The 27,276-nt window shown below is 34.6% G+C and overlaps 1 protein-coding gene across 13 annotated transcripts in view; it reads right to left on the reverse strand.

Annotated features, from left to right (window-relative positions):
• Nucleotides 1–27,276, reverse strand: part of CHD9 (chromodomain helicase DNA binding protein 9) — a 222,428-nt gene that overhangs the window by 113,875 nt on the left and 81,277 nt on the right. Inside the window, exon 1 of one of the 13 annotated variants that reach the window (XM_041766078.1) lies at nucleotides 18,000–19,440. The exons of the other annotated variants lie outside the window; for them this stretch is intronic. Within the exon in view, the coding sequence (XP_041622012.1) occupies nucleotides 18,000–18,152 (153 nt within the window). The 5' untranslated portion in view covers nucleotides 18,153–19,440. Of the gene's footprint in view, nucleotides 1–17,999; nucleotides 19,441–27,276 lie in introns of those variants that run through there. 13 annotated transcript variants of the gene reach the window in all.

The following is a 27,276-nucleotide window of genomic DNA, read 5'->3' on the forward strand; positions in this document are numbered from 1 at the left end:
TTATGTAATTATATGGTTATAATCTGGTACTATGATTATTTATGTGTTGTTCAAATTATCCCAGCTTTGGCCATTTAAATATGTACGGCCATTGCCAGACAATTCAAAATATCACATCAATTAAAAAAATTAAAATATTATAGATAAGTATTACTTTGATAAATAATATTAATTTCCTCATACCACCTTTTCTAAAATGATTTTTAGGGGGAAAATTTTTTTTTAAGTTTTTTTTTTAAGTTTATTTATTTAAATCTCTATAACCAACATGAGGCTTGAACTCAGGACCCTGAGATCAAGAGCCACACGCTCTTCCAACATGAGCCACACAGAGCCCTCAAAAAAAGTGTCTTAAAAAGACTTCAGAATATGTTAATTCACAAACCATTTTACAACCCAAATTTTCCATAATCTTGAGTATATTTTCTTATTTCATGATATTCCTATGTGGTTAAAAATAAAATCAAAACTTATTTCTAACTGCAGATGAAAGAGGTCAGGCACAGATGGGACAAGTATATGTCTATGACACTGAAACAACAGTAGAGCTCAATTCTTAAAAATCATTTTGCTAAGCATTGCCATTGCCTACCATTCCCACATAGGTGACTATTGATCTAAAGTTCATAAAGCAGGGGATCCCTGGGTGGCTCAGTGGTTTAGTGCCTGCCTTTGGCCCAGGGCATGATCCTGGAGTCCTGGGATCGAGTCCCACGTCAGGTTCCTGGCATGGAGCCTGCTTCTCCCTCCTCCTGTGTCTCTGCCTCTCTCTCTCTCTCTCTCTCTCTCTGTCTCTCATAAATAAATAAATAAGTTAAAAAAATAAAGTTCATAAAGCACTAAATTTATGATACTCTATAACAAATCAGTAACCTTTCCAATTTCCAAAGCAGTTTATCAAGTCGCCATCATTGGTTTTTTTCCCAGACTGAGAGAGAGTAGAGTGTGGCAGTGGCACTCTGACAAAATCCAAAGGTGAAGTATACTTACAGCCTCAACAGGTCCTAATAAAGTAGAAGGGCAACAGTGTAAGCAAATTAACTGAGCAGTTGCATAATTGGCTTGATAACACTAACCATTACAATCTCAATTTGGGGGGCATTGTTTCTGTATGTATTTATAAACTAAATACAAAGGAAAACACTTCTCTCAAATCTTTTATTTTTTTTTTTCTCTCTTTTTTTTTTCTCTCTCAAATCTTTTAAAGAGGAAATTGAGAGTTATGTTGAAAGACATTTAGTTTTTGTATATCCTGTATTACAAAAAACTAGTTTTAATTGTCAGAATCCTAAGATAACTTCTAAAAAACTACTAGAATACTCAAAGAGATTATTAACAAACAAATGACATGAAGGGGAAGTTAATATAAATACATTTACAATAAGGACAAAGTAAGGCATTTAAACCTGATCTACATTTGTAGGCAAAAGAAATATAATTTTACTAGATGCTGAAAAGTAGCAATATATAAAAAGTCAAAAGCATTTTTAAAATCACAAAGTATATGTAATTTTGCCATATTAAAATTTCACCTTACAGAATGCAAAGTAAGTAATGAGAGAAACTGTATCTTTGGGTGTAATTCTAACCACAAGAAAAAGAAAATTATTTGTGGAAGCAGAAGTGAGGAGAACATGGTATAAGAATGCTAAAATGCCCTTTTGGGGTCTATGACAGTCTAGGCATAGCAGTTGTGTGTCACAGACTTTATAAAGGGAGAACTTTTAAAGTTATAGGGGAAAAAAAGTATCATCATGTGACCTGAAACTACAAAATGACAGATAGATAGATCAGCAAGGTAGGAAATGTCATATCTCAAGTCAGGACTCCAAAACAAAATTCCAACACTATAAGTAGAAGTGATTCTAAGTGGGGGAGAAAGTGTCTCTAAAAGTACTGGTCATTGCCATCCAGATTTTAAGGAGCAGAGAAGAGCACAGAAGACAGAATTAGTAACAACATGAGAAGCACTGACCTGTAAGAAGTGTGTTGTGAAGTCCACAATGACTTAAGGTTTGATAAATGACTAAGGGCAATTAAAAATGTTCCACTGACTATTTTGAACAAGAACAGCTGGGATATTGAGGGCACCGTGTGTGAAAGGGGGATGGATGGGAAAGGAAGGGTAGGGAAGGTGGGGAAAGAAGACAAGAACATAATTCAGATAGGGTGTTATCCTGATGTTAAGTGTGAACCTGGTGGAGTCAGGGTACATTTCTTTCAAGAAAAGGAAGAAGCAAATCTAATCCTGTCAAGTGAGCCCTTCCAAAGTTTATCCAATAGATTTTACTTCCTCAGCTTGCACTTAAACCTCTCCAAATGAACATTTTCAGTTTAAATTTGTGAACTGGTACCATCTGGTCAATCTCCTGGTTCCTACTGGCCTTTCATTTCAGCCTAATCTCTCTTCACCCACTCTATCATTAGTTCTTAATTAGCCTCCCTCTCAGCACATACCTAAAAATGCTGATTTAAAAAAAAAATCCTATGAGGCTGAATCTATAAATGGGCATGCTTGCACACATACACAAAACAACTACTTAAGTAAAAATTAAATGGTACATGCCTTAGCAACTCATGTGAAAAATACCAGGGACTTTTAGCTCACTCTAAACTAAATGAATGTATCGTGTCATGAGCTTGCCAAAAAAGCAAATTCAATCTTACTGCACAAACAGAAATATGGTATAATGAACAAGATAACAGTATAATCTAGTTCCACCAAGAGAAATGTATTCTGTTTTGGGCTTAAGAGGAACATAAGCTAGATCACTCATACAAGACATATTATTTCAGTGCATACTACCTGCCAGACATTGTTATATGTGCTGGGAATAAAAGAATAAACAAGATGATGAAGTTGCTGCTCTAATGTAGGTTAAGAGTTGAGAGAGTGAAGAAAATAGGAAAAACATCAGGTAAAGGTAAAAGCTATGCGGAGAATGAAAATAGGATGATATGATTAGAAGTGGTAGGGTGATCATTTTAGAGTGGATTCAGGGAAGATCTAACTGAGGAGACCATTTATACTGAAATCTGAATGAAAAGAAAGGCTAGCCAAGCAAAGATCAGAGAAAAGATGAATCAGAAATCATCTTAAGCAGGGATAAGAAATTAGCTATAAAGCAAAATAAACAATATACTGATTTTGTCTTCCTAAGTTTCCCTACTGAATAACATTTCCACTAGCCATACTATACTTCCCAGGCTGTTCATCTAGAGCCTATCCCATGGAAATGGGTACTCTTGCACCTTAATTTCTCCTCAGATCTCAGGTCCTACATTTTTAAGCTGATTCCTTCTAGTAACAGGCCATCATTAGGGCACCTAGGTGGCTCAGATGGTTAAGTGTCTGCCTTTGACTTAAGTCATGACCCTTGGGTCCTGGGACTGAGTCCCTCATTGGACTTCTTGCTCAAGGGGGGGAGTCTGCTTCTTCCTCTTCCTGTACCTCTTAGCCGGCTCATGCTCCCTCTCGCTCTTACTAACTTTCTCTCAAATAAATAAATAAAAATCTTTAAAAAATATGCCATCATTATTCTTGATGGTCTCATTGTTTAAGAGAGAGTTTTACTCTCTCTTTACAACTGAGTTGAAATCTCATTTTGAGTCATTAATTCAGTGAATAGTCATTAACGTTCTTTTTTAAAAAAATATTTATTTATTTATTCATTCATTCATTCATTCGTTCATGAGAGACACACAGAGAGAGGCAGAGACGCAGGCAGAGGGAGAAGCAGGCTCCCTGTGGGACCACTGGATCATGCTCCAGGCCAAAGACAGATGCTCAACCACTGAGCCACCCAGGTGTCCCAACATTCTTTAAAGTAGATCAGTGCTTTGTAAAACATTGGTTATATCTTAACGGACACACACCCTTACAAATATACATACCACAAACATTTCATAAACACATACTTCTATACTTGGTGCCAGTTCAAAAAGTTTGAAAAACACTGTTATGAGAGGTTAATGAATGTTTCAATTTCATTTCATAGAGTTCAACCCAGGCTATTGTTTTGGTCTATTTTATTTTGGAAGTGTTGGCTAACAGAATCAACAGAATCAAAGAAACAAAATCCTAAACTTACACTAGAAGTAAGCTCTATATAGAGCAGGGACTATGTCCATGTATTCCTGGAGACCAACATACTATATATTACACAATAAAAAACATTTGATGAATGAATGAGTAAAGGTTGAATAAAGTTCAAAAAAAACCTTATTTTTCTAACAGTAAGCATAGTAAAGAATTTGGTCTTACCCAAAGAGAGGTTTGGCCTCCACCCTTAGCTTCTGGGGGATAACTTATGTCAGACCTGATAGGAATATCTTTAGGGTCAGGAGCTGCCCATCTTAGATCATATGATGGGGCTGATCACACCAAAAAGACCAATCACATGATTTAAGGTGAGGGACTTTGAATCATCTATTAGTCCAACTGGAGGCTGAGATCAACCATGTGCAATCAGTCATGTCTATTTGATGGACCTCCAATAAAAACTGACAATTAAGTTCAGGTGAGCTTCTCTGGTAGAAAATACTCTATGCCTAATATTACACATCAATGCCGGGACCTGACTCCATGGGGAAAGTTTTGTGTGGTAGCACAGAGCTTCCAAGACTTCTCCATGTGTCTTTTTCTGTGGCTAATTTTAACCTGTAACCTACCCCATCATAAACCATAGCCACAAGTATAATGGCTTTCAGTGAGTTCTGTTATTGCTAACATATTATTAAAACTAAGGGTGGCTTTGGGAACCCCTAGAATTTGCAGTTGGTATCAGAAGTGAGGACAGTTTTTGGAATTGTGTTAATTTTCCAGTGTGATTACTCTTGAGTAAAACTATTCAATGAAAAAAAAGTTTGGTGAGAAAGTAAAGAGATCTTGATCTGAAAAGTATCTTCAAATGTGAGCTCCACTTAAAAAAAAAATTCACAATTTTTTTAAGAATCATGAAAGAATGAAAACTAAGATTAGTAATGATTCCATTCTACCAGAAGCTCATCTGTAGGAAATCTGAACTGAGAAAACTGCTTCACTAAATATTCCTACAGAATAGTCTAAAAAAAATCTGTACACAGCAAAACATCCATGTAATAAGAAACTGGGCAAAGGATCCACTGGATTTCTCTGTAGTTTTTTTTTTTTTTTTACAACTGCATGCAAATGTGCAATTATCTTAAAAAGTTTAATTAATAAAAAATGAAAAAATAAATAAATAAAAATAAAAAATGAGAGCTTAAGATTTAATATTACATATTTCTTCTAATAGGAAAAGAAATCCACAAAATGCTGAAAGAGCTTTGAGAGTTACTTTGACCAATGGTATTAATGATGAGGAGGGTGGAGCTGGAGCAAAGGAAGCTCTTTAAAAATCCACAGTCAAACGTGAAGGACAGAAAACTAAAAGAGAACGTTGAAGCCTGTACTCACTGTAGGTTATGCTTTTGAATAACATGAGCATCATCTCTTTCTCGCCAGTTATATGTCCAATTTTCAAACACTTATTTTACTTTATATCCCAGCAATACTGAACTTTGAGTTTTAAAAAAGACATGTTATAGTTGTCAAGTGTGTCCTTTCTCCAAAAGGTAGCCTAGCAAACATCTATGTAAAACTCAGTTTTTTACAATATGTAATTTTGCTGCTATATTTGCTTTAGTATATTGTAATTACTTACAAATCAAGGTCATATTCAATTTGCATTTCTTTTTTTTTAATTTTTATTTATTATTTATGATAGTCACACACACACACACACACAGAGAGAGAGAGAGAGAGAGAGAGAGAGAGGCGGAGACACAGGCAGAGGGAGAAGCAGGCTCCATGCACCGGGAGCCGAACGATTTGATCCTGGGTCTCCAGGATCGCGCCCTGGGCCAAAAGCAGGCGCTAAACCGCTGCGCCACCCAGGGATCCCCAATTTGCATTTCTAAAACCTGGCCAGTGTTTGATACAGTTCCATCATCTGTATGAGGATAACCATAGTACCTAACCTAACAGAACTGCTGTGAATTTAAATGAGACAATCCAAATAAAGAATCTTAGAACAGTATTTGACATATAAAAAGCAGTCAGTAAATGTTAACGTTAATTACTGTGATCAAGATTAATAGTCCTTATATAAATGAGATAGCATTACACACCTGTTTCAATGGTTAAACAATTAAAAAAACAAACCAACCTAACAGTACTAAGTGGTGAAGACAATAAGGAGCAACTAAAACTCTTACACACTGCTGATAGGAATGCAAAATAGTACTGCCATTTTGGAAAACTGATTGCTTTTTATAAAGGTAAATAGAAGATCTTTTAATATACGATCCCAGCAATCTCACTGTGATATATTTGCCCAAGAGAAAAGAAAACATTCAGTAACACAAAAACCTGTACACAAATGTTTATGAGGCTTTATTGATAATTGCCAAAATTTGAAAACACCCTGAATGTCCTTTAACTGGTAAATACATTTGCAATCTTTGGCACATCAATATGATGAAATGCTACTCAGGGTCCTGGAAGAACACACTACTGGTAACATGGGACCAAGAATATATTATGCTAAGTGGAAGAAGCCAGACTAAAGAGACAACATGCCACCTCATCCCATTTATACAACACTCTCAAAAAGGTAACACTACAAAGAAAGAAAATTAATTTTTGGTTGCCAAGGTCTGGGCTTGGGGGAAAGACTGATTACAAAGATGCATGAGAGGATCCCTGGGTGGCGCGGCGATTTAGCGCCTGCCTTTGGCCCAGGGCGCGATCCTGGAGACCCGGGATCGAATCCCACATCGGGCTCCCGGTGCATGGAGCCTGCTTCTCCCTCTGCCTGTGTCTCTGCCTCTCTCTCTCTCTCTCTCTCTCTCTCTCTCTGTGACTATCATAAATAAAAAATTAAAAAAAATATTTAAAAAAAAAAGAACTCTACACTAATAAAGATGAATTCTACTGGATGTAAATTATATCTCAATAAACCCACATAAAAATGATTTATGTTCTTTAGGCCTCAATTCCCATATTAAGAAGCTAATACCACTAGACCTCGAGATCTAGGTTGTCTTTTTTTTTTTTTTTAAAGATTTTATTTATTTATTCATGAGAGACACACAGAGAGAGAGGCAGAGAAATAGGCAGAGAGAGAAGCAGGCTCCATGCAGAGAGCCCTATGTGAGACTAGATCCCAGGACTCCAGGATCATGCCCTGGGCCAAAGGCAGGTGCTAAACCACTGAGCCACCCAGGCATCCCTAGGTTAGTATCTTAATATCCCTTTCTCCTACCCGCCCCCCCCAGCTGTCATTGAAGCCCCACCCTATGACTATTATCTGTCTCTAAATAGTGCCTCTAAATAGATCTGTCTCTTAGATCTCTTAGATTTCTGGATGGTCACTCTTTTGCTTTCAAGAGCCTATGACATATGTGACGAGACCTCCTTAATCCCATACAACTGCCTAATTAGACTTCTCTCTATAAACTACTGATGGGTCTTATAATTTCTTTTTTTAAAATATTTTATTTATTTATTCATGAGAGGGGATCCCTGGGTGGCGCAGCGGTTTAGCGCCTGCCTTTGGCTCAGGGCGCGATCCTGGAGACCCGGGATCGAATCCCACGTCAGGCTCCCGGTGCATGGAGCCTGCTTCTCCCTCTGCCTGTGTCTCTGCCTCTCTCTCTCTCTCTGTGACTATCATAAAAAAAAAAAAAATTATTTATTCATGAGAGACAGAGAGAGAGAAAGGCAGAGACATAGGCAGAGGGAGAAGCAGGCTCCATACAAGGAGCCCAATGAATAATGAATTCAAACAATAGACCGTTATCTCTTATCAATATAGACACAAACATCCTCAACAAAATAATAGCAAGTATATATAAACATATACGTCATGAGCAAATGGAATTCATCCAGGAATACAAGGTATCTGAAAATCAAGTAACACAAAATATATCCATGGCATAAATAATAAAAACCACGTTATCATCCTAAGTAATGTAGAAAAAGCATTTGATGTTGAAAATCAACAACTCCTCATGATAAAAACACTAGGAGTAGAAGGGAACATCCACATCTAGTAACAGACATCTACAAAAAATTCATAGCTAGTATCATACTTAATGGTAAAAGACTGAATACATTCCCTAAGATCAGGAACAAGAGAAGGATGCCTACTCTTGCCATTTGTATTCATTATTGGGCAATTAGGAAATAAAAATAAAGAAAAAGCATACAGATTGGAAAGCAAGAAGCAACACTATACGTGGAAGACATGATCTTTTATATTTTAAAAAACCTAAGTAAATATTTGCTAATCGTATCTGACAGGCTTAGATCTACATTATATAAAGAATTCCTACAACTAATAACAATATGACAAACAACCCAATTCAAAAATGAGCAAAAGATTGAATAGGCATTTCTCCAAAAAGAAGAAATATAAATAACCAATAAGCCTATGAAAAGATAGTCATCTTTAACAATCTGGGAAATGCAAATCAAAGCCACATTGAAGTACCACTTCACAACCACTAGGGTGGCTACACCAAGAAAGAGAAGAGTTGGCAAGTATGGAGAAATTAGAACCCTCATATACTGCTGGTGGGAATGTAAAATGGTATAGTTAGTTGCACTGGAAAATAGTCTGAAAGTTACTCAAAAAGGTTAAACACAGAATTATGTTTATGATCCAGCAATTCTATTCCTAGACATATACCCAACAGAAATGGAAACTTGTATGAATGTTTGTAGTAGCATTATTCATAACAGCCAAAAAGTGGAAACCACCCAAATATCCGTCACTAAGGAATGGATAAACAAAATGTGGTACAGCCTAGCCATACAACTGAATATTTGGCAACAACAACAAAAGAAGTACCAATACATACTACAACACAGATGAACTTTGAAAACATTATGCTAAATCAAAGAAGCCTGTCACAAAGGACCATATGTCGTATGATCCCATTTATTTCAAATGTCCAGAATAGGCAAATCCATAGACATAAAGTAGATTTGTGGTTGGCTAGGGCTTGAAGTAGTGAGGGAACTAGAGAGTAACTGTTAATGGGTATGGGGTTTGTTCTGGGGGTACAGAAAATGTTCTAAAACCGATGATGGTAACAGACCCATAATTCTGTGAATATACTAAAAATTAATTATTTCTATACCTTAAATGGATAGATTGTACAATACATGAATTACATCTCAAATTATTGATTTCTATACCTTAAATGGATAGATTGTACAATACATGAATTACATCTCATTAGGGCTTTAATTACAATAATGAATTCTGTGGGAATAAAATAACTTTATTCTTACTGCTTTGTTGAGGATTGCAAAGTTACACAGAATTTACATTGTTTCTCCTATAAAGTATTGTTATGGTCATTTAAATAACCGTGTTTCTTTTTGTAATGTATTCTTTTAATCACTTAAATACCAAGCAAGTTCCCTGGTAATTAAAAGAAACTGTTTCACATACAGGGCCTTTCTACATAACCTTTATCTCAAATTAAAAGTTGCAACTTACTCAAGTATATGGTAAAATGAAGCAAGACTGCACAAAACACCAAGATTAATTTCTTCTGCATAAATATAGCATTATATATTTTGTTTCCCAAAACAGAAATCAGAAGCTTTCAATGTTAACTTAGTAGCTATATATCATATCCCTAGAAGTTTAGTATATATTAACATTTAAAATACTCATTTCTACTTTTCTCATCTTTTCAACCTTCAAGAAAACTCTTTTTTCTTTTTCCTTTCATATCTGGTATCTCAAGAGTGGTCTACTGATGGTATCTTTTCTTACCACTTCAGCATCTTAATTTTTGACATTGTTGCTCATCACTTTTTTCTATTGCTTCCAAAACACTACAAAGTCTTAGATCTAATTATTCTTTAATTATTGGTTTCTTCTTTTTTCCTCCTACCCCACAAGTGCAGGTTCCCCAGGATTCTGGCCAGAACTCTGTCTTCTCACTCTATACAGTTACCATATTATGTATCATACCTTCAAACCATCACTTTGTAGTAGATACTTGCAAAGTAAGTATCTTCTGAAATCTAGTGTTACATTTTTCAGTGGAATGTAGACTTCTTCACCTAAAGCAGTCTTACTGCCTTTGCTCTGTTCCATTTCAATAGCAGGTTAATGCTACTTAATAGTAGGTTCTTCCCTACCCTAAGTCTTCACTTAGCCCAGCATTTAAGGTCTTACACATGGCACCCAGCTAACTTCCCAAATCATCTCTCACTTCTATAAGTATCACTCATTCATTAAAATATATTTTCCCTTCCTTTAAAAATCTTTAACTACAAATTATACACACACACACACACACACACACCCTTTTAGTTCTGTTCATGTTTTAGTGATTGATAAATATAAGATTAAACAGAATAATTTATAAAGAGTTTAGAAAATAGGCACACAAAAAACCATTAAGTATCACAACAAGCACTGAATGGATTAGCTTATTTTAATACTGAGAACAATCTTACATGGTTGGTACCAATATTATTCACATTTTATAGATGAAGATAATGAAGTCTGGCAAGATGAACAAACTTGCCCAAGGTTACATGGCAGGTAAGTAGCAGAAGAAACAAGTTTTTTTTTTTTTATTATTTATTATATATTTCTTTAATTTTTATTTATTTTTGATAGTCACACACACACACACGCACACAGAGAGAGAGAGAGAGAGAGAGAGAGAGAGAGAGAGAGAGGCAGAGACATAGGCAGAGGGAGAAGCAGGCTCCATGCACCGGGAGCCTGACGTGGGATTCGATCCCGGGTCTCCAGGATCGCGCCCTGGGCCAAAGGCAGGTGCTAAACTGCTGCGCCACCCAGGGATCCCAAGAAACAAGTTTTAAACCCAAAGCTAATTCCAAAGTCACTATTTTGTTTTATTGTTAATGTTGAATTATATAACATTTCTAACATAGAGAAAACAAACACCCATGAAATGAAATTAAATAGATATTAATATTTGCCTTAGTTTAAATGTCTTTTAAATAAAGTTATATAACTATTCCTCTTCTGCCCATTCCCTTCTTTCCCCAGATGTTTATGGATATATATACCTCTGTAATGAAGTTACAGAAACACATATTGAAAAGACATGGTGAAGTGTGAATAGTGGCTTGCTCTGAAAAGAGGAATGGGACTGGGGATTTCAATGGTTACCCACTGTGTTTTATTCTTAAAAAACAAACAGGTTTTAAACAAGTATATTTGTTAAACCTAGGTGGTAGATTTTTGGGTATCTGTATAATACTTCTATATTCTTATTTTTTTTGTACAGCTAAGTTTTCTTTAAAAGTACGAAAATATAGGTTAATGCTGATATGCTGATTCAAGGCTTAGTCTAGAAATGGATATTTTTAAGCGGCACATCATTTTGATCCCAGTAGCTTTTTTTTTTTTAAGGTTTTATTTATTTATTCATGAGAGACACACAGAGAGAGGCAGAGACACAGGCAGAGGGGGAAGCAGGCTCCCTGTGGGGGAGCCTAATATGGGACTCAATCCCAGGACTCCGTGATCACAACCTAAGCCAAAGGCAGACGCTCAACCACTGAGCCACCCAGGTGCCCCTGATCCCAATAGCTTTTAAAAAAGTATTATGTAGTAGGTGGATGGTTGTTGAATGTAACTGTTGAAAGGACTTGTGTTCATAAAACAAAGTTAGCTAATAAACACATTCTCATATATACACTGTATTAATTTAAAATGCTTAATCTTACTGGGGATTTAGAATTCCATGTAATAAATTTTAATGAAAAATAGGTCTTTTATATACTTAATGCTTTATTCATAGAATTAAGGACATAAATGTATGAAATATCCTTTTAAATAATTATAAAATATAAACTCTTTTTTTTCATCTAATTAGGCCAGATTTTTTCTTCCTAGCTCAAATTCTTATGTACATACAATAAGTATTAAAGACTGATTTCTATGTACATACAAGTATTGAAGACTGATTAATGAAGGGCTTTTCTAAAAATCAGAAATGTAAAAAACATCTGGCTCATCTAGAATATAAGGAACTTTAACTAAAATATATTATGGAAATGACAACACAAATTACATTAAACCCAAATGTACAGAGCTTATCAATACTCTTCCAAAACAACATCAGTTTCCATGAAAATATCTCCAAAATATTATCCTCTGAAGTTACAATAAATCAGACTAACCAACTAGGAATAAAATCAACAATTAAAAACAAAAAATCCATCAAATGTTTCACAATAGCAAATACCCTGATATAATTAAAGTAACAAATTATAATGAGAATCTATGTGGTTAATTAATCATGCCTAGTAAAATATTTGTTTTACCATTTTTAATTAGAGATAACACTTCTCAAAAACTTTTCCAGGATTATTACTATCAACTAAAGGAATTAAATAGTGCTTTAGATGTTAACTCATCCAATATCATGCTGAAACACTAAGCTTGTTTTACATATAGGAAAAATTTTATTTTGTTAAAGGATTTTGTTTATTTGAGACAGAAAAAGAGAGAGCAAATGTACACGCATGAGCGAGGGGAGGAGCAGAAGGAGAGGGACAGCAGACTGTGTGGAGAGCAAAGTTTAATGTGGGGTTTGGTCTCATGACCCTAAGATCATGATCTGAGCAGAAATCAACAGTCTGATGCTTAATGATCTGGGCTACTCAGGTGCCCCAGGAAAAAAAAAATTAAATATTTTATTTATTTATTAATGAGAGAGAGAGAGAGAGAGAGAGAGAGGGAGAGAGAGAGGCAGAGACACAGGCAGGGGGAGAAGCAGGCCCTATGCAGGGAGCCCGACGCGGGACTCGATCCCAGGTCTCCAGGATCAGGCAGCGCTAAACCGCTGAGCCACCTGGGCTGCCCCCAGGAAAAAATTTTAAAGAAGCATTTCATCTTGCCTCCTCCATTAAGGCAATTTAATACTCAAAAGTGTATCTGAACAATGTAAAAAAAAAAATTGGTTTATACAGTTTTGAGCAAAAGATATATATTCTTTTAGTTGTAATCTTTTCTAGTCTTTATATCACTCTGCTTATTCCTATAACTGTCATATAATCATTCCAATTTTTGCTTAAGTATGAGTTATTACACGACAGTAATTACTATTCCTAAAAAAATTTACAAGACAAGTACAATTTATTTATCCTAAAAATAGGATAAGCAAAAATAGAATAAGCCAAAAATTAAAATTCTAAAATGAGAAATTCAAGAGATTGTGGTTTTCATACTCATTAAAGATATCCATTTCAATAACCATATCATTAATAAGTATTAGGATGCTGCTGCTATGCACTTCAGAAATCCACAGTGCTGAAAACCAACTGTATCCCTTATGTAGATTTTGACAAGTCTAGATGCTTTCTCCCACTAAAAGGACTGTCATCTGTATTTCTCCTTGATATATCACTAACAGTTTTCAGATATGTATCTCTCTCATTCTTCTCTCCCCTAAAGGTAAAACAAATCTAAGAGATCCTTGGCAACTCACTTGTCTTCCTCAAATTACGCAAATCCCATTAATTTATCCCAGTCTTAGCCAACATTTTCCCTGAAAGATAAAGTAAATTTAGAAAGTACATTAAAATAAAGGTAAGGAGCAGATTTCAAGAATGTGAGAGAGAAACTCAGTCATTTATAGACTACTGCTCCTCAAAGGATATCCTAACAATGAGAAAATACATAAAAATCTGTCTGCCAGGCTTACTTAGTAATTTTTTTAAAATGACAAAATAAGACTGGGCATATTTTAAATTCTTATGTCATGATCAAAACTAGAGGGTTAAAACATTTCATTGGCATATTTTAAGTGAAAATGATAAAAAATGAAGTAGCTTGTCCTAACAAGTGGGGAAACTTGAATATAAATTAGATTCAGATGACATGTAAAATTATTAATTAACATAGCTGTGATACTGGTTGTATAGAAGAATCTCATTCTCAGGAGATGGGTGATGACGTATTTAGAAGTCTCATGACTACAATTTACTTTCAAATCATACAGCCAAAACCAACAAAATCTACATACTCATCTATAATTGAAAATAAAACAAACATGGCAAAGCATTAACAATTTTATTCAAGTGAAATGCATTTATTTACTATTCTTTCATTTATTTACTTCACTTATTTACTTTTCTGGATACTGAACACTTCTTTCTTTTTTGATACTGAATATTTTTCATTAAAAAAAAAAAACAGAGAAAATAGCTTTCCTGACTTGCTGCCATACTAACAACTCACTGACTGGAGGAAATACATGTTTTCTCAGGACGATTTCACTTTAAAGTCTGGAATCCCAAGAACATAGTCAGTTTTGTTTTTAGGAAAATTTATTTTTTTTATTTTTTTATTTTTTTTGTTTTTAGGAAAATTTAAAAACTGTATGGTCATCCATAAACTCTTAAAAGTATTTCATAAATTGACAATATTTGAATTGATACAGATCCCAATGTTTAGATAATGATTTCCACAGAGAGAAAATAATTCTCCTGGTCATAAACAAGCTATCCACAATCCTCACTAATTTACCAGCTCTCACCAACTAACAGAACAAATCTATGCCACTTGAATCAGGCAAGAAGGGTCCTCTTCCTTGGGCTGCACAATTTAGAGGGTCTGGTTTCTTTGCTACACTCCTCCTCAGGGCCAAAAAGATATATTATCCCTCCTCTCCTCCAAAACATGCTCCAGGAATGCAGGAATTCTCTACCTAATACAGTCTCATACCTACCTGCGGAACCCATCTGGGTCTATTCCCTAGGTTTATTCTCTCAAGGAATTCTTTGTAGGGCAAGGAATATATATTGCCAGTATGTGTTGCTTAGAACAAAGAGATGTGGCAAGGGAGGTGGAGCTTGTAGTGGAGGCTGAGAAGTCCATGTGTGTGTTCACGAGGCCCTTTAAAGTGCAGGATAAAACCAGGGCTGGAAGGGAAGTAGAATGGTCCACTTCTGTTGTATTCTGGATGTGGACCCCCAGAGAGTTCAAGAATTCTAATTCAAACCAGTGCTTCTGTTTGTCAAGGAAGAAGGAAAGAACATATTTAACAGTTTGTTGGCTTTATTTACAACTTTTAAATATTCTGACATACAATAAGAGCTTCCATTTGTCCTTTCTTTGAGACCCACAAATATTAGGTGACAAGGCTACATACAAAAGAAATGGTTATATAAGAAAAAAACAATAAAAAGGAAATAGGATCAGGGAATCATTTTCAGACTATACCACGAGAAAGCTAATTAAACTTTACATTTGGGCCTCAGTTTCTACAAATGTAAACTTTAAACAAATTGATTCATGATTAAAACTACTTCTAGTTCTCAAGTTAAAAAAAAAGTCCTTAAAACAAGGAATCATTAAACAAGCTGACTTAATAATTTATAAAACCATTTTCAAATTCATTGTCATATTAACCAGAAATTCCAAAAATGTATATCCACATATTACAGATGAGAAAACTATAAGGAAGGTAATTTGCCTAAGACTCCTATGATAGTATGACAGGATCAGGACTTGAACCCAGTCCTCCAGACTCTAAATGCACTGCCTTTTCCACTTTATCAAAAAACTTCCACCTGAAAAAAAAAAACAAAAAAAAAAACAAAAAAAAAAACAAAAAAAAAAAAAAAAAAAAAAAAAAAAACTTCCACCTGAAAACCCTCTTCCAAAAGATTTGGTGTCCTACACCGAACTGAGAAACAAGTGACTAATGCTAAGAACAAAGATAAAATTTTATATCGCTCTTTCATAAATAGCTCATTTCAACTTTCAGGTATTATACCTCAATTCAGTAAGATACAACCACACGAATAACTTGAAGAAAGTGCTAAAAGCACATGATATAAAGCAACAGAATCAACAATAGCATTGTTAGAAATAAAATCTAGCAACACTTTGGAAATCAGATTATCCAGGGAAAAAATAGTACCAATTCATGTAGTACTATAGTTACCTAATGACTTAACCTGAAATTGTGTAAAATCATTTGTAATCAATATTAATGTAAATGATTAAAACAAGTAAAAATAGCAGATTGTATGTTACAAAATCATAACTTCTTTATCTTTTCTCAATACCTACTTTTAGTGAATCTTTGTTCAAGTTTTAGGTCTGTGATTTATGAACTATGCTACCTTGAGTCCAGTTTCCTCGTTTATAAATTAAGATGCCACTATTAACATCATAAGATCATTGTGAAGATAAAATATGGTGACATATAAAACGTACCCACTGAAATGCCTGGGAGAGGACAGGAGCTTACTAAGTAATTGCTGAATGAGTAAAAAATTGTTTTTCTTAAAAATTTGTTGAACTTATTAAATCAGTTAAGTATGCATTATTAGGAAATTTGAAATTTTATGTTTTGGATAGTCAATTATAAATCATTGCAATCTAGATTCCCTAGATAATTCCTAGCTACAAGAAGCAGAAAAGACTGAAGGGTAAGTTACTCAAACAGACTTTTTGTAAGGCGAGGTAATAAAGTCATAAAATAGGCCCTTGTTGATTCATTTTTAATTCAATTTGCCAACATATAGTATAACACCCAGTGCACATATAATGTGTCCCTCCTTAATGCCTATCATCCCACCCACTCCCCTTCTGCAACCCTTTGTTTGTTTCCCAGAATTAGGAGTCTCTCCTGGTTTGTCTTCCTCTCTAATTTTTCACTCCTTCCCTTATGGTCCCTTTCACTATTTTTTATATTCCACATATGAGTGAAACCATATGATAACTATCTTTCTCTGATTGACTTATTTCACTCAGCATAATACCCCGCATCGATGCATTCTTTAAAGTTACATCTTCTAAATTGGCCTCATGACTTGTGGAAGGCAGAAAAATGACCCTATCAGCCTCCTAATCCCCAAATATGTGAATATGTTGTTATAGTGCAAAAGGGAATTCAGATTGCAGATGAAACAGAGGAGATTATCCTAGATAGTCCAAGGACCCACCATGATCACAAGGGTCCTTATAAGTGGAAGACAGAGACAGAAGACAGTCATACAATGAGAGAACAGCTTGACCAGCCGTTGCTGGAAGGGGGCCATAAGCCACAGAAATGTGGGCAGCCTCCATACACTGGCAAAGGCAAGAAAATGGATTCTCTTGTACAGTTTCTAGGAAGGAATGCAGCCCTGCCAACACCTTGATTTTAGCCGAGAGATCCATTTTTGACCTCTGATTTCCAGGAATATAATATAATAAATTAATGTTGCTTGAAGACACCAAATTGTGATAATTTGTTACAGCAACAATAAGAAACTGCTACATAACTACAGGTCACTTCCAGCTTTACTATTTACTAACTCTAAGGCAACAGAGGACAGTGTGGGCTCCAGAATCCTACTGCTCTATTTGAAACCTTGCTTTGCCATTTACTAGCTGTATGTCCCTGAACAAGCTATTTAACCATTCCATGCTTCTAGCTCCTATCTATAAAAAGAGTAAATGATAAGATCTACCTCACAGAATTGTTTCAATTAAAGGAGAAAACATATGTAAAGCCCTGAATGTGAGTATAACTTCTCAGTGTTTATTGGTTATTAGTATGTTTATTATTATTATTATTATTATTATTCACAATTATACAAGCCTTAAAAGGAAAGTCTGTGTACTTACCTTAATTTTCTAGGAATCTGTCTAATCACGGGTATACACAACAATTTGTCTACAAAGGTGTTTACTATATTATCCAAGAATAATAAACTAGTTAAATAAATTATGGTACTTCTTCTGCATTATAAATAATTACGAAGTCATTAAAATGGCAGTGTAAATCTTCCAATTAAGGCCAAGATGAAGTAACAGGAACTGGATTTACCTTCATACTTGAAACAACTGAAAAACCAGGCAAAATATGTAACACAACAGTTTTTAGACCCAGGACATCAATTAACCCAAGACACTGATCCCGAGAGAAGGAAAACAAATAAGCTAAGACTGCCTCCTATCCCAGCTTACTTCAAGGAGAGGGTTTCCGAGCTGCGGGACAGGGAAGGAGGAAGCCACATACAATTTTACAGCCTCCTTCAGTTGAGGAGATAGAGCTAGAAGTCCAGGAAAGCCAAGCCAGCCTGTTTGCAGGGGAAAGTTCTGGAGACGAGAGAGCCTCATGGAACACCTCTGGAGAGCTTCAGAAGTCCCCTCTCAAAGGCTTTAGGTAAGTACTGATCAGTACTACTAGTTTGTGGAGAAACTACCCAAAGCCCAGAACAAACTACTTGAAAGCAGCTGACATCTCACTGGAACCAAGAATAGCTCATCTTCCCATCAGCCTGAGTGGAAAATCATGTATTTCACAAGGCATTGGACAGAGAACTCACAAGGCTATTGTGTCAGTAGTGGGGGAAAATTAACCCTAAAGACTGCTCTAGTCCAACATAACAAAGCCTAAAAACAAATCTTATACACATAAACCAATTTCAAAGTAACTGTATCCCAGAACAAAACTCAAGAGTATTTATAGAAATGTAAAAAGTTTCCATCACTTAACAAGGTCAAATTCAAAATGTCTGGCATCCTTTCAAAAATTATCAGCCATGCAAAGCAGCAAACACAAACCATACTGAGGAGAAAAATCAATCATCAAAAGTAGACTCAGAAATGACAACAATGATAGATGTAGTAGACAAGAATAGTAGCACAACTGTTATAATTATACTCCAAATATTCAGTAAGTTAGAGGAAAGATTGAGCATGTTAAGTAGAGGCGTATAAGACATTATAATGAATGAAAACAAGATTTAAGAAATACATTGGATGGGGATTACACAACAGAAGAAAGGGTGGTGAATATATTCTAATAAAAACTATCCCAAAACAGAACAAAAAAATCCAAAATGAAAGGCAGAGTTTTGGTTTAATCAGAAATAGATTTTTTTTTTTAATTCGTAAGCCACATCTTTGCGCATACACATGAAGGAAAATATAAGTGAAATAAATCGGTGAACGTATTCCTAAAAACTGCTTCCAAATTCAGAGTCCTAATTCTTCATCACTTTTCCAGTTAGAGTCATCAATATCCAAGTTCTGCCACATAAAATTATCCTCCGTGCTATGAGAAGTGCTAGTGATGAGAAGTCCTAAAATAACCTGTAATATCATGAAAAGCCTCTGCTGAGTCTCCTGAACATGGTTCTGTAAATATATAGAGCTAATTTTCTTTGATTCTGGCTCTAGAAATATTGCCAGCACTTGGAACAATTGGCTTCTACCACTCTAAAAGAGTGCTCTCTGCTCCTGTCTCTGGGATTTCCTTCCATGCTGCTGACACTCTGACATTTTGAATCCACACACAGGTGACTCCAATCACTTCACAACTGCCATCTCCCTAACAGAGATTATAAAATGCCATGAATTGAAAGATGTATCCCAGTTTCAGAGGTCTTAAAACACGAAAGATGTGAATCTTGCAGTAGTTGAAATAAAATGCTCTTAGTCCTAAAAAAAAAAAAAAATTAAAAAAAAGAGTAGCCCCCATAAAAATGGTACATAAATGTTCATAACACCTCTATTCACAACAATCCCAAACTAGAAACAATTATCTCCCAATAAGCAAATGGATAAACAAATTGTGGTAAAGCCATATAATGGAATACTATCTAGCAATAAAAAGGAACAAACTACTATACCTGCATCTACTGGATGAATCTCAAAGCAATTATGCTGAATAAAAGAAACCAGATAAAAGAGAGAGCATGCTTTATTATTCCATGTGTATAACATTCTAGAAAATGCAAACTAATCTACAGTGACAGAAATGAGATCAGTGGTTATCTCTGGTGGGGCAAAGGGATGGAAAATGGAAGACAAGGGCAACAGGAAACATTTTAGGGTGATGAGTATGTTCATTATTTTGATTGTGATGATGGTTTCACTGGTATATGTATGTCAAAATTTAGCAAACTGTACACTTTAAATATGTTCAGTTCATTATATGTCAGTTTAACAGCCGAAAATTTGATACAGAAAACAAATATGTAAATAGATACAACATAAGACTAAAAACATACTGTGGGTCAGTATCTCAACTTCAAAAAATAAAAGACTGAAAGTATAGATCTCTCAAATATAAAAATAGATTATTTCTAGTTGGTGTGATGGGGGGAGTCTTTTATTGCTTGTACTTTCTAAATTTTTTCTAAGTACTTTCAATGAACATGTTTTACTTTTGTAGCTGTCAAATGTCTCTATCTCTTCACATACTAGGTAGTCAGTAAATGCCAGAAATAATTTTCATTATCAAATCTGAACTATTACAAATTCCCAAAGAAGAAACACACTAAAATATCTTACAAAGCTATATAAACTAGTATTTTTGTATCCACCACCATTTTTTATTATTTATATATCATGTCTAGGCATATACTATTGACAATATATGATTTGGGAGGCTCATGCCTATTTATTATAAGGGTCTTATATCCCTTGTGAGTTACAAAAAAAAAAAAAAAAAGCAGAATGCCTCTACCATACTGTCTTGTATGTGTCAGGTATTAAAAATATACTTGTTGGATTCATCAATAAATGAATGTCTTATAGACAAAACTGCCTTAAAATTACAACTACCTCAGTGCTTAGCACGCAGCATGTTCTCAAAAGTTTGTATTCAACTTTTTAAGAAACTTAAATCCCTCTCTTCAATATATATTTAACTTAAATCAAATGCCAAGCAAGGATCATTTCTTATTTCATACACAGCACAGCACCATGCAAAAATCACAGAGGTTGACAAAGTACTTATGAAACTGAATAAAAGATTTCTGGAATTTGTTCATATGATCACAAGCTTCCAAAACACAAAACATGGCTAAGAAATTACACAACAGTACTCTGAGAGGTCATGGCATTACATAGGATAAACAAAGCAAATGAGTTCTTTAAAGAAATGGCTGATTCCAGGCCTGAGGGAAATTAAAAACATCTTGCACCAGAAAGAAGACAAGGAATTAGAGACTGATGAGGACATGTTAAAAGAGCATGGAGTTGGCCTGAAAGCATTCTCACTGGCCGAATATTCAAAAAGAATAAGCAGGGCAATGGCTTATAACATATTTAGTGTTTTCCTAAATCTAAGGGTCCAACCCTTGATAGAAAATTTCCACTTATTAATTACAAAGGGGAAAGGTACTTTTACTAAGTGATAATACTTAGCATCACCAATAATGGGACAAACTAACATCATGCCCCCAATGTAATTCAATAGAAAGAAGTACACAAAATCATCTATGCAGCATTCTTACCAAAAGGGGAAAAAAAAGATTTATGTTATATTATGAAGAAACAATTAGACAAATACAGGGAATTGGCTTGGACTTTTAAAAAATGTCAGTTTTGTTCAGGAAAGAACAACAAAAAGGCCCAGAAAATCTGTATTAGGTTAAAGATTTAAGGAGACAGAAAAACTAAATGCACTGCCTGGCTCTTAATTGGACCCTGGATTTTGAAACAACAATACATCTCTAAAGAATATTATGGGATAATTTAAGAAATTTGAATTTGGACTGTGTAGTATTTATATAGGACTACATTGGATTAGCATGGTATTTACTATTACTATCTGCTAATTTCCTGATTGTGATAAAAGGCTTGCATTCTTATAGGAGAATATTCCTGTTCTGAGAAGAGCCATGTTAAAGTATTTGGGGGTAAAGTGTCATGATATGCCATTACTGGTGATGCTAAATAATAACACTTTGTAAAAGTACCTTTTATTAAAAATAAAAATAAAACAAGAAAGCAAATTTGGTAATGAACAATTAGTGAATCTATGTAAATGGGAATATGGATGTTCATTGTATTATTCTTTTACTTTTCTGTAAGTTTAAATTACCTTTACAAAATAAAAAGTTAGAAAAAATAAATGATACTTTCAAAATAAATAGTTTGGAGAAATTCATAATATTGACATTTCTAATATCACTGAAGCTAATTTGGAGCTTCTTTTTTTCTTGTAAAATAACAAAAGTATAGGCCTACCCCTAGAAGTCTCCTTCTGTTTGTACTTTTAGTAACTTAGCATAGCACCTGATATACAAATAGCATGTGCTCAAGGAACATGTGTTGTTTCTGCTAAGCAATTTAGTAGTGGTCTGATTTCAGACAAGTTGTTTTCCCTCCCAACACTTCAAATACTTGACCTGCAAATTCTAGGTAATAATACTGATTTGTATACACCTCCCATTATTCCTAAAAGACTCAAATAATGTTAACAAAGACACTTTTTAAAATACCTTGAAAATTTTACTATCTCTTTCTCTAATCATGCTCTTAATGTTTAACCATATGAATTTTTTAAAAATTACGGGACACCTGGGTGGCTCAGTGGTTGAGTGTCTGCCTTTTGGCTCACAGAGTGATGCTGGGGGTCCCACATCGGGCTCCCTGCAGGGAGTCTGCTTCTCCCTCTGCCTGTGTCTCTGCCTCTTTCTCTGTGTCTCTCATGAATAAAAAAAAAATACTTCTTACTTTCATTTGAGGTATTTAGGGAAAAAAGTACTAGGAAATTTATTATCTAGCAATATCATCTTCTAAGTATATCTGTCAATAACTAGTAATGTCTTTTTGACCAAAAAAATAGTGCTCAAAGTTGAATACATCACACAATTTTGTAAGGGTTAAGCAATAGTTTGTAATAAATATATTAGAAGCTCAAAAGAAAAAGGTCTGCTTTCTTAGATCTGCCGTTTATAAAGCAATTGGACCTCAGACAGTTCTATATTATAAGCACATATATTATTATATGTATATGAAGAATCAAATAATGACAGATTGCTAAAACATCATGTAACAAGGAGCTAACCTAGAAACTACAACACCTTTAAACAGGGTAGGTCAAGGAAATTAATTTTTTATTTGTAAATCACTCATTCCAAGTCACTTAGCTAGAGGGCTAAGGGAAAGTGCTGGAAACCTGTTCATTGAAACTGAATCAGAAATTAAAAGAAAACAGCTCTGAAATTATAATATAGATCAATAGGAAAGTATGACTTAATTTTCAATGTGAGCTTTTCAAAGGCAAAGGGTCATACTATTCATTTTTGCAACTTCACGGCCAGCATAATCTTATACACCTAGGAACATATAGTGAATTCTGAACAAATAAAAATTAAAAATGCAACACTTCCAAAACACAGATGTTATGTAAAACTTAGGATATACAATTTATACCTACATTTGGCAAATAACAATAAGGGTGCATTTTTTTAAGACTAAAGATATAGTTAAAAACTTATGGCACATTAAAAGCTACAGACACCAAACAAAGAAACAAAAAACCTCAAAACAACATATTTCTCAATTTGGAGACAACCACTTATAATTGTACTTTATAACACAATACAGTTAACGTAAGTGACCATACTGTGGTATCACTCATTTTTGATCACTCTTAAAAACATTGTAGACTTTAAACTACAAAGGGAATCTGCTAACTAGTTAGTAAGTTATGACTTCTCTAATACTGTTTTTGCTTTTTCTTTTTTTTTTGTGTATTTTAGAATAGGGTAAAATCGTCTCCAACTCTAAAATCCTATGATTTCATGAAATGGTCAATGTAAACCTGTACTGCTTTCAAGTAAAGAAATATATTCATATAGGAAAAAAAACCCTTGCTTTAAAGATTGTCCTTTCATAATTTGCAAAGTACTCCTTGCATAATAAATGTGCAACATATTATTTGCATAGTCGAGCAGAGCAAATTACCAGATTTTATTTAAATGAAACTGCAATCCAAGTTTCCCAACTATGCGCTTACTCTTTTCATACATTACCCATGACGCATTGTGCTAAAATATTCCCTTAATTTAAAATAATCTCAGCCCAAATACCCAAATGAAGAAATCTGATCACCCATACTGAAGTACTCCAAAACAACTGTGTATTCATGTTATCATAATAGGTATAAAGTCTGATGGCTCAGGAGCCCTAACACATTGTTCTCAATTTCAGACATTAATAAGTAAATGACTGAGTAGTCCCTAAGGTAGCTGGGAATGAATCGCAGCAATAAAATTAAATACAACAAAATTTTGTTAGACCTACTTTGAAGTTTGGCTTGGATCTCATGCTCTTCACATACTGCACTAATCCACAAATTTCTCACCAACTGCTGCTTCTTCCCCACCCCTGGAATTCACTTCCTGTTCACCTCTCACCCTTAAGTATGCGTGGTAGAGGTCAACAGCCTTAAAGCTACTGTTAAAGGACTGGAGTTTCTGTTACTCTGATTCTTGGCAGGCTGGGGCAGAGCTCAACTCTTCTCCAATACATAGTACATAGCTCAATAATTAAGATTGTATTTTAGAACTAGCTAATATTATACAAATTTCCCCATTCAAATAGAATATTTTAATCCCAAGGACATGACAGAAATATCAAAACCAAAAACTAGTCCACTTTAACAGAGCGGGGGGAAAAAAACGAACTAAACGGGAAATTCCTGTACAGAATTTCTATTTTGTGTTTTTGGCTTAGACAACTAAGAATTCTGAAACTTCTTATAAGCAATACCACGCCAAATGCATAAAGATTTAAGTAAACTCTGATAGAGGGATGGTATAAGATTTTTAATTAGTTCAAAGAGACAATCTAAAAATTCTTTAGTTTTTTCTCTTCTTTTGTCTAGAGCATAAGTGGAGTGACAAGTTTTTTAACTGTTCATATATCTGTTGCTTTTTTAACTTTGGAAAAGTTGCCACTGGGAGGAAAAAAAAAAGCCCAGCAATGAACTTGGGACCCTCTGAGTTCAAGGAGTATGAGCAACATACAGCGAATCTTTTTCTTTTTTTTTACATAAATTTTCCTGTCTTTAAAGATTTTATTTATTTTGCTTTAGTTTTACATAGATTTTCCTCTCTCTCTTTAAAATTATTTATTTACTTACTTACTTACTTACAGGAGCACACCCGTGCATGACCAAGTTGGGGAGGGGCAGAGAGAGAGGGACTCTCAAGGAGATTCCATGCTGAATGCCAAGAAGGGCTTGATTCCACGACCCTGATATCATGACCTGAGCCAAAATCAAGAGTCCTATGCTTAACCAACTGAGCCGCCCAGGTACCCCTTCTCTTTTTTTTTTTTTTAAGATTTTATTTATTTATTCATGAGAGACACACACACACACAGAGAGAGAGAGAGAGAGAGAGAGAGAGAGAGAGAGGCAGGGACTCAGGCAGAGGGAGAAGCAGGCTCCATGCAGGGAGCCCGGCGTGAGACTTGATCCCAGGTCTCCAGGATCAGACCCAGGCCGAAGGCGGCGCTAAACCACTGAGCCACCCAGGCTGCCCCACTTCTCTTTTTTTAAAAGAACTCTGCTTATACACAGAATTAGCTATGTTTCTGCTTAAGATAATTTTTATATATCTAATGTGTTCTGACAGATTTTTATGTAAGTGTTCTTAGGTGTAAGAATAACTACTACACATTTGAACATACCAAGACCTCCCTATAAAACTCTTATTTCTCCTGATATTTTCCTAATCAAGCATTCAACCCCTATCACCATCGCCCTCTGGGGGCCAAAGGGAGAGCCATATAAATTAAAGAATTTCACGCTTAATAGAATACATTTCAACTATCTGGAAAATTTACTTATCTATAATAAATTCCTGACATTGCTGGATAGCAGAGAACTTGTCATATTTCTTTACCTTTCTTTATTATTTGTAATCACCACTGAGGAGCTAACTAGGCAATAGGAATGATGTGTCTTGCAATGAAACCCAAAATTACAACCACGGAGTCTTAAGAGTTGAAAACAACCTACCAACTTAAACTTAGTCCATTTTACACCCATTACAGGAATTCTTTCTGTGACCCATCTGAGCCATTCTATTTACCTGCTTTCATTGGAAGGGATTTATTTCAAACTTCTTAATATCACATGATAATCTGCTTTTCTGTAACTTTCACTTAGTAGGCCTATTTCTGATCTCTGAAGTTCTTCAAACACTTGAAGATAATGATCAGGTTTACCTTTACGGCATTTGTTATCTTATATGCAATTTTATTTAAAAAAAAAAAAGAGACTCAACACTTTTGGAAGCAATAGCTATTTTGATTTACTTCTCTTTGCTTTGGGATTGTTTTTCCCTCTGGTAATGGATAAACTATTTGCCAACATAACCAGAAAACATGAGATGCATGTTCTTTTCCACCTAAAGATTCTAAAGCAATTTTTTGCCTCACCAGTAGGGTAGACTTTTTGAAAGGGGTAGGAGTGAGTACGGAAGAATTGTTTAGTACACTATTACTATATATTACAACATATTTATTAACTTACTTTGAAGGAAAGTGAAAGTGGTTAAGACCATATATAATGGAATCAAACTTGTTTAAATCTAGTCTGGCCACTGGTTTATTTTCACTCTGGCTGTCTGATTTGGGATATATTACTTAACTCCTCTGTACCTCAGTTTCCTCCCATGGAAATTCAAGGAAATAACTATAACCTAATAAAAGGAATGTTGTGAGGGATCAAGGTGTTAATAATATGTTAAATATTTAGTATAGTGCTTGGCACAAAGTAAGCGTACTCTGTATTAGTCATTATAATTTTTTCTATTGCTGTGCATCTACATTAAATTGAATTATGGTAAAATATGCAAGAAAAATATAAAGATATTTTAATTAAACTTGACTCAGACTTTTCCAGATCTCCATAATAACTTTATTTTTTACATGGTACTTTAGCAACCTTACAATGGTAAACTACTCATTCAAAATCATTTTCAGCAAAACAGGTAATGACATGAAAAATGTCTGCAACACATTAATTGGAAGGTTAAAAAAGCCATTTGCCAAAAAGCATGAACTATGATTCTGATTTTCTTTTTATTTATTTATTTATTTATTTATTTATTTTATTTATTTATTTATTTATTTTTTTGATTCTGATTTTCTTAAAAATGCAAAAATATGTCACTGGAGGACAGGGATGAGACAGACCACAGATCTCACTGGAAATGCATACAGCAAAACATCAACAGTGGTATCACTGGTAGTGACATTACAACTTATTTTCCATTTGTTTGTTTTCTACATGGGCCAATTTTTAAATAACTATGTATTTTTTATCAGAAAATAATCCATTTTTTTTTAAAAACTGTCTTACATAGGCTGTTCAAACCTGTCTTTCTCTTTCTTTAAAAGCCTATCAGTAATGTTAAGTTACCCTATATTCAGGAAGAAAATGAAATAAAAATTCAAGATACTAAAGAAAGTAATAAATTCATCAGAG

The sequence above is a fragment of the Vulpes lagopus genome, chromosome 8 (genome assembly GCF_018345385.1).
Source record: "Vulpes lagopus strain Blue_001 chromosome 8, ASM1834538v1, whole genome shotgun sequence".
NCBI lineage: Eukaryota > Metazoa > Chordata > Mammalia > Carnivora > Canidae > Vulpes > Vulpes lagopus.